The sequence below is a fragment of the Barbus barbus genome (genome assembly GCF_936440315.1).
Source record: "Barbus barbus genome assembly, chromosome: 45".
NCBI lineage: Eukaryota > Metazoa > Chordata > Actinopteri > Cypriniformes > Cyprinidae > Barbus > Barbus barbus.
This window is the reverse complement of record NC_136723.1, coordinates 17,901,196-17,913,396: the sequence shown is the minus strand read 5'-3', so window position 1 is coordinate 17,913,396 and position 12,201 is coordinate 17,901,196. Positions and strand designations below refer to the sequence as shown.

Sequence of the window (12,201 nt, the reverse complement as noted above, 5' to 3'; positions counted from 1 at the left end):
AAGGGTGTCGGTGACGTCACGGCACCGCTCTATGCGCGCGGACAAAAAACAAAGAGCTACTTCACACCAGCAGCACATTAAACCCACATTATCGGGCAGTTGCTCTCCAATGTACACTTTTTAAATTAATAAATACAATAAACGCACAGTTTTATTCGATGTAGTTCTGTGTTTGTCTTATTATGTGATAAATGAACCTTAAAGGAACAGTACACTCAAAATTAGATTGCCATTATGCCTTACATCTTATCACTTTACTTACTTTTACTTTTAGTCATTTAGCAGACGCTTTTATCCAAAGCGACTTACAAATAAGAAAAAAGTAACTTATCAGAAAAAAATATATAAAAGTATCATGATAAAAGGAGCTTTATCAGACTTAACTTGAATAATTTTGTTTGAACTGCGTGAGGGTTTAAGACTATTCACTATTATTTATTTAATATTTAATATTTTTTTCTGGTCAAAATATGTTTTAAATATATGTCACATATATTTTGTACACTGCGAAGCTCAATGAAATCTTACAGTTATATAATGAATTAACTATGTTTATTTTATTTTTGTTCATATATATCCTAATATCATGTTTCTTTTTTAAATATTGTCAACTAGGCCTATGCTCCATGCTTAATGTTTATTCAGTTTTATTTATTTTTATGTTAAGAAGGACATTTATGTTCACAAATAATTTTCTCAAATGTTAAATATAGGCTTCCTTATGCATTTTCTTAAATTGAAATGTATGAAAGGCAAAATATATTTTTAAATGCATCAAAAATATAGCCTTTTAATATATTTTCAAAAATAAACAAAAAATTGACCAAAAATTGACTATTTGTTGAAAATACAATATAATTTTGAAATAAACTTCAGCAAATATATTGTATTAAATATTTTTAATACACATTTAGGCTAAGTCAAACCAAGTCAAAGTGTTTACTGCTGTTTAAATGTGCGCACCATATTTATTAATATGCTTTTATTTTTCCACTTTTATTTGGTTAATTTACATATGTCATTGATGTTACATTCAGGGGCCCATTGCATAAACTGTTTAGACTAGTCTTAAAAAGTTAGTCATCTATTTATTTTTTTCTTCAAGACTGGTCATAACTTTTTTAATTAAGTTATGAAAAGGTAGATTGGTCTTATTTGTATTGGAAGATTACGACTGATTACCCCTTGGTAACTGCTAGTTGGTCAAACTAGTTCTTAAGACACAGTCTTAACAAGACGGCTAATTTATGCAACTGGCCCCTGGTGTTAGAAGTCAGAAGTCAGAAAGAGCTTTATTATCAAGTATGTTTAAAAGGACGAAAGGAATTTGACTTGACCACAGGAGCTTCCAGTGCAGAAGAAAGAACGAACATAGTGCAAACATACTTATTTCATTAATCTTATTTCATCCTTTATTAATGTTTTTTAATTGATCTATCACCATTTAAATTAATTAATTTTATGAGAATTTGTCATTAGTATTACAGCTATTGTTTTATTTGTGAAATAAAATAAGAAACAAAAGTTAATTTGATATTTTACTTGCAATTTGGCATTACTTCAGCAGAGGGAAGCAGCGCAGTAGTTTAAGCATCACTGCTGGTCTGCCGTAAAGACATAAGAGGTGAGAGGACTTGAGCGAGGGATGGAAAAGAAAATCAATATTACAGTCTGGATGGATTTGAATCACCCAGCTAGGTTTATTCTAGTTAATGAGTTAGACTGGATGTCCCAAATGTCACCTTCTTTAAAAATGTGCTACGTTTCATTTGAGCATAATTTGATTCAATGTCAGTTTGCTGGCTTGGTGGTCTGGATAGTAAGTCGGTTTATTTGTGAGCTTTATTAGATTCGTTTTCCACCCCGTGCCCTGTCCTGCAGGGGAATTGCAGTATTGTTGCCAGATGTGTTTCATATCTCTAATCTGTAGAGAACAGACCCCTCTGGTCCTCTCTCTCCATCTCTGCTCTTCTTCTCAGGAGTTTTCACAAGTGAGTTCGTCAGAGGACCAACTAAACATGGAACAAAGAACAAATTGTCTGTTCACGTGTGATAAGGAGATCTTGTGCTGAGCCTGATTTAGAACTCTTGCTCCTGATAAAATACACACACACACTCACTGTTTTTGTGCTCTGCTGCACTCTAAGTATTAATATAATAAGTCCCTTTATATTAAAAGTTATAATCAGCAGTGATTATATTTTAAATTATAAAATTCAAAACAGTCTATAATAACTGTATAATGTGATTGAGCATTTATATTTACACACCTATCATCAGTTCTTAGCAATAAATTAAGCAGAAACTGCTTGCACAAACTATACCTCATGCTTGGGCCTTTTTATGAAATCTAAACTCACTCTGAAAAACTCTTGAAAAATTCTCACTCATCTAAATTAGTCTTCTTGCACTGGGTGGCCATGCTGTGAATTTTGATATAGGCTACTGATCGAATTTTTGTAAAGTCGATGGAGCACAGCAGTAAAGAAAGCATGAACTGAAAAATAAGTCAGCGTGAACTGAAAAATGTTTTAAATGCTTATTTTTTATCTTATTGTGAACAATTCATCCATTGACAGTTTTCATTGAAGGAATAGTTCACCCAAAAATGATCACCAGTTGATCCTCTGCAGTGAATGGATGCGGTCAGAACAAGAATTCACACAGCTGATAAAAGTATGACTTCAGTCCATCTCTTAATGTCTTTTCAAGGGAAAAGCTGCATGTTTGTAATAAACATTCATTACGTTATTGTTTTTAACGTCAAACCATTGCTTCCAGCTAAAATACGAGTCCTAATATTACTTTCTCCAGGACCAGTGAAATAGTTGCCTCATCCTCATCTGAATCATGAGTAAAATATGCATAGATCAAGTACTGTTTACTTGTGGATTATTCTGATGTTTTTATTAGCTGTTTGAACTCTCATTCTGACGGCACCCATTCACTGCAGAGGATTAATTGGTTAGCAAGTGATATAATGTTAAATTTCATTTTCCAATGAATGAACAAACTCATCTGCATCTTGGATGGCCTTGGAAAGTGTCTAAATTTTCAGCAATTTCTCATTTTTGGGTAAACTACTCCTTGAAAAATTTCATATCTGTTTCTTCCAGTAGAATAACAGACCTGGTAACATAAATCTGCCTTCATCCAATCAACGAACGATAGATAGAACTACATTTTTTTTACTTAATCTGTTTCAGATTTCTGTTATCTATAATCTGTTTCACTCTTATGTACATCACAATAGATGATTTGCAATTTAAGGATTTTTGAGGCTCCTCTAATAGTAGAAAAATAAACTTGAACCGAACTGACAAATGTTTTAAGAAGATTATTCAATTAGGTGGCACATTCGTGGGTGGTTTATCTCTTCCAGCATTTGTCCTATCACTCTTTTTTTCATAACTATTTGTGTGGTTGTGTCTTAGCACAGAGAAATGTGTTGTTCTGTCTGGCAAGTTGCCCCTGTTTAGTGAGCCCCAATGAAAGCACCACTTAAGGATGAATGAATTCATTGTTTCGTTGCGATGGGGTGAAGGAAGGAGGAAAGCGGCCTGTTTTAAAAGAGAGAATACTGAGCAGATAAGAACAGAAAAGGAGATGTATACATGGACAGAAGCAGACCTAACTACTTTTGAGGGAAAACCAGTGACAGCTCACTTGGTGACTTACACAAGATAACACTAACCCCCACCCCACCCCCAAACTATTGTATTCTTATACAGAGTGTAGTTAAATGATATAGAAAGACATTATACAGCAGTCCAGAGAGTGTGAGGGGGGAAAAAATGCAACATAAAACAAAACTTGTATATATTAAAGTGCCCCTATGGGTAATGAAAGGTTCATATTTTGGTTTTGGGAGTCCCCAACAACTGGTTGACATGCATGCAAGGTCAAAAAACACTTTCATTGTCTTATAATATGCATTTACTTTTACCTTACTTTCTCAACGACGCCCAAACGATTCGCTCAATGATTCATTTTTCCAAACCCGTGTTTTTCCAAAACACGGTGCACTTTCAGATTTAAAACTTTGCAGGATGTTTTCATTCACTTGGAGCTGTGTTATACACTGCATGAAAGGTCATTTTCAAAAATTCCTAATAGGGGCACTTTAAAACTGGTAAAAAATAATCAAAATTCATAAACTAAAATTAAAATGAGAAAAATAACCAAAAATGCAATTGAAAATCTTTAGAAGTTTCAGTTTTCTCCATTTTCATATTTCATATTCAAAGAACTGAAGCTATAAAATTTAGGGTCCGTCTTATCAAATGTGACCCCGCACAAAACCAGTCTTAAGTGTAAATTTTTCGAAATTGAGATTTATACATCATCTGAAAGCTGAATAAATAATCTTTCCATTAATGTATGGGTTGTTAGGATAAGATAATATTTGGCCGAGATGCAGATATACAAAAGATATACAAAGATATGCAAAATATTGAGAAAATCGCCTTTAAAGTTGTCCAAATGAAGTTCTTAGCAACGCATATTACTAATCAAAAATTAAGTTTTGATATATTTACGGTAATAAATTTACAAAATATCTTCATGGAACATGATCTTTACTTAATATTCTAATGATTTTTGGCATAAAAGAAAAATTGATAATTTTGACCCATACAGTGTATTTTTGGCTATTACTACAAATAGACCCCAGCGACTTAAGACTGGTTTTGTGCTCCAGGGTCACAGATGCTTTTAGATGTTTTTAAAATTGTTCTTGCTTTGTGAAAATAAATGATTTTACTATGTATTTACTATGTAGCACTTGCATATTGTTGCTCTTTTGTTGATTTTGATTGCTTCCATTGTCCTCATTTGTAAGTTGCTTTGGATAAAAGTGTCTGCTTAAATGACTAAATGTGACCCAGGACCACAAAACCAGTCTTAAGTCACACGGGTAGATTTGTGGCATTAGCCAAAAATAGCATGGGTCAAAATTACAGATTTTTCTTTTATGCCAAAATAATTCGGATATCAAGTAAAGATCATGTTCCATGTTTTCATCTTCAATCTCATGAAGATATTTTGTAAATTTCCAACTGTAAATATATTAAAACTTAATTTTTGATTAGCATGCATTGCTAAGGCCTTCAGTCGTGGCCTAATTGACTGGGCGCCGCAGCATTGGCTGCCCACTGCTCCGGGTGTATGTTCACTACTGTGTGTACACTTGGATGGGTTAAATGCAGAGCACAAATTCTGAGTATGGGTCACCATACTTGGCCACACACCACTTCCCTTTCCCTTCCCCCCCCTCTCATTTGGACAACTTTAAAGGCGATTTTCTAAGTTTAATTTTTTTTTTTCAAATAGTTGTATCTCGGCCAAATATTGTCCTATCCTAACAAACCATACATCAATGGAAAGTGTATTTATTCAGCTTTCAGATGATGTATACATCTTAATTTAAAAAAAAATGACCCTAATGACTGGTTTTGACACAAATGTTTATAATGTATTTCTGCTTTTGTGAAACATGGGCTTTTTTAAAATATATATGTAAATGTAAATGTTAAGTTTAACAATTCTTTTGCCTTGAATTATGCAGCCTAATCATACGTTTGTAATGTGCATTCATAATCCAATTTGCTGAAAATTCATGATATATTTACAAAATGGATGTGCAAGAAAAGAAAGAAGGTTGTGATATGTAATCTCAAACATAAATGGAAAAAAGAGACAAATGAGGAGAGAGAACTACTTTGAAAAATGGGCAGATCATGAAAGACAGCAAGATGAGATGAAAGATGAAGCAAGAAAGATGCAGAGATGGAAATACTGGAAGGGAAGTATGGGTCAGATTCATGACGAGAGGAATGCTGATAATTATTTCTAATGACTGGAATCCTTGTGTCAATAAGACCCTAGAGAAATAGATGTGACACAGCTAAGCAAAAGGAGGGGCTACAAGCACATAAAGTAGCGCATGTACTTGTGTCCTACAGGAATTACGTGTGTGTATGTATGTGTGTGTATGTATGTGTGTGTTTGTTTGTGTGTGTGTGTGTGTGTGTGGGGGGGTGGGTGGGAGAGAGAGAGAGAGAGAGAGATTGTGGGTGGTTGAGTGGGAGGGGCAGAAGGAGAGAAGGAAGATTGTTAGAGAAAGACTGCATGTGAGATGACGAGATGGGGAAAGTGAAGGAAATTATGTGGAGAACTTATAAGACTTGATCATTTATACCAATCATAGCTATATTAATTACAAAATTTGAACACCTCTTCAATATGTCCTCCCTCTGATGTACATAAATTCAATACACAGGCTTGGAGTGGTAACATTCCAATCAGATTGATATTTTGAGTGGCTTGTTTGTAAATATATCCCAGCAGGGATGCAGTAAACCAAGCCGGTTGCTGCCCGTGTTGTCCTTTGTTCCATATGCAGCAGTGATGCTGATATGAAGAGAACACGGTCACGAATAGGAAGGATAAATCTGGATGAGTAACTGGGATGTGAGAGATGGGAACATTTAGTTGGATGAAAACAGGGAGTGGACAGGGAGATAGAAAAAGAAGGAAAGAGGGTAGGATGATGACAGCCCCTGGCTCCGCTCCATTTCTGACGAAAGCTGCTCAGACCCTCAGTTGCCATGGTGACCGGCTGGAGCAGCCAGAGGAGTGGAGCAGAGAGAAAGAGAGGGAGGGCGGAGGCTAGGGAGGGAGGAACAGCAGAGAGAGAGAAAGAGGGAGTGCTTAAAAAAGAGCAAAAGACAGAGGGAGGGAAAGAGAGTGGAGACGGAGATAGATGTACATTGCTAGCAAAAACAGTCTACAGAGATATCAATTTATCTATAAATTGTATCTATAATTTATTTATTTATTCTCATTAGAGTTGTATTTCATTCATCTGAGCGTGAGGTTACAAAGAGAGAGTGTGTGAGCGTAGACAGAGACGTCGAGACGAAGGTAAAGCCACACTGCAGTGGAGCTGGAATATGGATGCACAGTCTGAGAACTGTGAACCACCGCCATGTGACCCTCAGCCTCCAGGTAAAATCAGAAAAGCTTTCAAACTGTTCGGCAAGCGGAAACCTGGGAGCAGTGTAGTTAGCATCTTCTCCATACGTGGGAAAGGAGATGGAGGCCCTAAATCACCGCCATCTATGAGTAAAGCCCTGGATGGATTAAATGAGCCAACTGCCCCAGAAGCAGAGGCAGAGCAGGTGGATCTTGACCAGGACGATGAGAGTCAACAGGACGATGCTCCAATGGAGGAGTTCATAGGTAGGAACATGAATTCAGAAACTACTCCTACAAGGCAGTCCATCTCTTCCCTCACCTCTGCCAAGTCTCTGAGCTTCCTAAATATGCTTCGCAAAGGCAGACGGGGACTGACGGGAGAACGGCAAGCTCAGACCGAGTCTCAGAGACCCGGGCGGCAACGGAAGGGCCTGAAGGGTTTGTTTGGTACAGTGCGCTGGAGCAGTAAGGAGAAAGAGGATGACGAGGAGACTGAACCTGGCCCTCCCCTTCTAGCTTCCCGCTCCAACAGTGTTGAGATCATAAAGGAGAGTCTCACGCTGACACCCAGGCCTCCACCTCGCTCTGTGGAGGGGACAGAGGAAAAGCCTACACCGCAAGAGGGCCCTACGTCATCTGAGGACTCTGCAAAGGTGAGCGGGGCAAACAAACCTCCAGCAAATGAACGCTTGAGCACACTGCTCGGAGATATCTCATCAATTTTAAGCTTCGATTCACTGACAGCATGTGGAGATATTGTAGCAGACGTAGAGGCAGAATGGGTCAAAGCCAGCAGTCGAATGGAGGGAGCACCTAGCACATTGAAAGTGGATAATTCAGAGAAGACTTCATCTTCTACGACTTCTACCAGATCAAAGCCTAGCCCTTCGCCTACTTCTACTCTCAGCCCAACCATCTCCTTCAAACCTTCCCCTATTTTAGCAACCAAACCCACCCCGTCACCTACCACCACCAAACCTATTCCCAGCCCTTTGACAAAACGTGCAGTTACCTCAACATCCTCTCCCGTGACCAAAATGTCACCATCTTCGCCTACTGGCCCTATTATCCCTACCCCAACATCCAGCCCTCTCACCAAACCCACCCCTATGCCATCAGTTATGCCTATAACTCAGCCTACCCCAACACCAACACATATCCAAACACCTCAAGCCACAGCAACTGCAACAACTACTCCAGTTACCCCAACATCGGCCTCCATTACACAGCCTGCCCCAAGCCCTATACCAAGCCCCACAACCAAATCTACCACTTCACCAGCTAAACCTGCCCTGTCCCCTAAATCTAGCCCTGAAATCAAACCTGACACAATAGCTAGCTCTACAACTGCCCCAATGATCAAACCGATACCAAGCTCTACACCCATTCCTCTGTCCATCTCAACCCCTCCTTCTGAAACCTCCCGCTCACCCACAATTAGTTCAACCCCTGAATCTGCTGCTGTTCCTAAAACTGAACCTGCCCCAACCCCTGTACCTAAACCTGCCCAAGCCCCAGCTCCTGCATCAAAACCAACTCCGAGCATTACCCATGAATCCAAACATACTACGTCTACCTCTGAGACCAAATACACCCCTTATCCACCACCTTTTGGTAAACCTACCCCAGCCCCTGCACCAACACCAAGACCAAAACTTGTAACAACATTTGGATTATCGACAAGCCGAAACACTGCTCCTATTGCCAAGCTTGAGACAAAACAACCCACAGGACAAACTTCAAAATCTAGCACCCAATCTGGCACAACATCTGTAAGGAAAGCCTCCATCTCTGAACCGACTGTTTCTGTTGCTAAACCTCCTGTTCTAACCTCTTCCTCTGCCACCGCAAAATCACCCACAGTTACCTCTGCACCACAAGTTCCTGTCCTGAAGTCTCCGTCTGGTATTACTCCATCCTTCATTTCTTCAAAAAGATTAGATGATGATCCCAGGATAGATTTAAGGGAGGACCTGGTAAGACAAGAAGGAACTCACAATAAAGACTCAGTGGCTACTCAAAGCATCAGCAAGGCATTGAAAAGGGGCCCTGCAGCAAAACCCGCAACTCTGAGTAAGATCCCTGTTAGTGGTGGAGGCAGACCTCCTAAGCTGCAACATCGAGATTCCCAGCCCAATGGAGATGAAGACCACTCCAACCTACCAACACCAGTACACGAAGAGGAGAGCCCATTCACTCTCTCAAGAGAAAGCAGCAGCAAGGAGGCCCTCAGTGATGTCTCCACAGAATCAGGGGCTATTACCCCAAGTCAAGAAGACATTCTCGATGGAAAACTTGGTCTCCAGACATCAGAACGTCCTGCAGCTGGTGCCACAAGCTTAACCCGGGAGTCCAAGATCCCAATCAAACACGGATCTACTGCAACCTACCATTCTGTACAGGGGAGGGCAGAAGCCACACGTTCCAAGATACCGGTGTCCAAAATGCCCATTCGTCGGACCAGCAATAAGCCTGCACCAACAGCTACAGCTGCCGCCACCCGAAAATAACTGATATACTAATTCTGTCTATGGCAAAATCCTGAAACATTCCACTAGCAACAGTTTTCTCAAGATTTACTTTTTGATATTCGATCAGGTATCACTGCGCCTGGTTTACGCCTTTTTGCAGCACAGGAACAACTGGATTGTTACCGTTATTTGAACTAATTTACACACTGGTATCAATCACACAATTCTTTTATCAGCTGGGTGTTTTTATTCACATCACTCTTGAACAGACTGATGCTGTGGATTCAACTCTGTGTGCGACCAGGAACAGACAGAACACTCACAGGCCCTGTCTAAGTCATCCCTATGACAACCAAACATGCAAATTAAATGGCAGGCACTAAAGCACAAGAGCCCTCACCTGGAATCCAAAGCCATGTAGACCTTCTCTGAAGAAACAAGCAATGTATCCGTCCATTATCTCCGGCATTGTAATAGTTCGTAATGGTCTTTTGTGGTATTTAAAAGCCTCAGAGAAGAAACAATCAATTCAACACGGAGTCTTATGGTTTTCATCCAGGTCTACAACACCAGAGGAGCCCAGTATCGTCACAAAGGTGCTTTTTCTTATCATCATGCCTGCCACACAGGGAAAAAAAAATGTTTTGTTACAGAGCAATGGAGGGATTTTTGTAGCCTTTGTTACTTGGCCTTCTTTTTTTTAATAATTTTTTGTCTGGTGTCTTTTTCCAATTTTTTCTTTTTCAAGTGAACTTTCTGGATCAATGTTAGTCTTCTTGGAGCTCCCTCGTGTTGTATGCAAACAAACAGAATCTCTTACCTGTACAGTTCATGCCAAGACAGGATATACCACAGTATCTTTTGAATGTATGTAGCAGAACGCATGCCCTACTTTTTCAACAAGATGAGCCATCTCACTCCTTTTACTCTCCCTACCGATGTCCTTTTCTCGCTGTTTTTTTAAACACTGTGTTAAGTCACACAGTGCCTGTCAGCTGTAACAAATGTGTGTGTAACATGTCATCAAGGAACTGTGAGGCATATGGATCTAACTCTGTGGATTTTTTTTCTGCCTGCACTGAACATTGTGTGAGACTGCATTAAAGAAGGCTATGGACAGTAGAGGTGATGTTTCACAGGCAGTTGGTGTTATAGGTAAGCTAAGACTTTCATGGATGACAGTGATGTTATGTGTATCTTTTTTTGAAGTTGCCATCAAATGCACATGTTTAACAGAGGACTATTTTTGTGTGTATGACTGTGCGTATGTGAATGAGTGGGTGTGATTATCTTAATGTCACAATGTTTCCTATTTAATCAATAAAATGTGATTATACCTAGAACGGTTGCAGGTTGCTTTATGATATGGGAATGGATTGCATAGGACAGAATTAGGTTGTGAGAGACTGACTGTGTGCTCTGTAGTGACATTATGTAACCGTGTTACTCTTTGGTTCGAGGACAGACAGTAGAAGTGAGACCCTACAGAGCTTTCCACTATAAAGACCCCCCCACCCCCCTCAACACCCTGGTTCCTCTGCAGTGCCATGCTGTTGGGCTGAAAAACCCAATGACCTGAATAGCAAACCTCATGAATGTCAGCATTCTCTGGTCAGTGAGCTGTAAGCTAAGATACTATAGAATTCCCGCCACCCAACCATGCAGCTGCTGCATGCAAATTAAACATTTCTAATGGGTTACGTTGTCTACGAGGACACAGATATTTAAATGCGGGAGGCTCTGGATCATCGTGAACCTTTATAAAATATAACTGAGCGAATGAATGAAGGCTAAAATGGAGGAACAGTGGTGCACAGAGCGAGAATGAGAATGAGACAGAGAGGGATTGTGGTACAGATGGAGAGAGAGAACAAGGAAGGGGAGGGTCGGAAAAAAGAAAGCCTTTTTGGTTCCATCACAGCTGTGCTTTTTGATGGTTGTGACATAACAAGAAATGCTAAAAGCGGTGTGCAAGGATCTCTTTTTCTCACGTTCTTCCATTTTCAGCTACAGCCATTTTAATCAAGTTAACAGCAACTGATGTTCATAGGGATGGAGATTCAGGCATTGATATCCATCACGGGGTGAACAGAGGTAGAGGGGGGTTGCAGTTTTCCCATAAGGAAAAAGAAAAACAAAGGATAGATATTTACAGACAAAACTCCTCACGGAGACACAGCACAAACAAGGCTCTGTTGTCCAAATCAGAGCCCAGGGCAGTGGGACTGTTTAACTGGAAAAACACGAGAACTTCACCACTTCACAGGGTGATTAGTCAAAGAGCAGCCCACTGTTAATGGAAACCGTCCCTTGCTTATGGATCTGCCACCCCCCTGGGGCCTGAAGAAGATGAAACCTTATACACTAACTCGTCAGTTGCATGTGCTGCATCAAACGCTACTATTATGATGATCGCATAGCCTGAATTACAAAATTTGAATAGAATCATCGAAGCAAAAAATGTCAAATGCTGCCTTGCAGACTGATCTAGGGCGGCAAAAAATTAATAGTGCAGGGAGATGTGCGAAAGATAAATCCTGCATGAGCATTGCTTAAATCTAATGGAATATTATTTAGCCAAGCAAGACAGAGGTGATCCTCCCCTCAAGCTGATGACATAAAATGACGGCGGACTTGCTAGCCATATTCAAATTACACATGCAGACAAAACACAATTGTTTAATGCAACGGGTGATGTCACAACGAATAGGATTAAAACGCGATTTAATATCATCTGAATATGCTTTTTGTT

General features: G+C 39.6%; 1 protein-coding gene across 1 annotated transcript; it reads left to right on the top strand.

Moving 5' to 3' along the window:
• Nucleotides 1–6,953: 6,953 nt before the first annotated feature.
• On the top strand, nt 6,954–9,488 carry LOC306863787 (uncharacterized protein; the record flags this gene model as incomplete). Its single annotated transcript, XM_079407340.1, has 1 exon — nt 6,954–9,488. The coding sequence occupies one exon, from the start codon at nt 6,954–6,956 to the stop codon at nt 9,486–9,488; it is 2,535 nt and encodes an 844-aa protein (XP_079263466.1).
• Between the last annotated feature and the right edge of the window lie 2,713 nt (nt 9,489–12,201).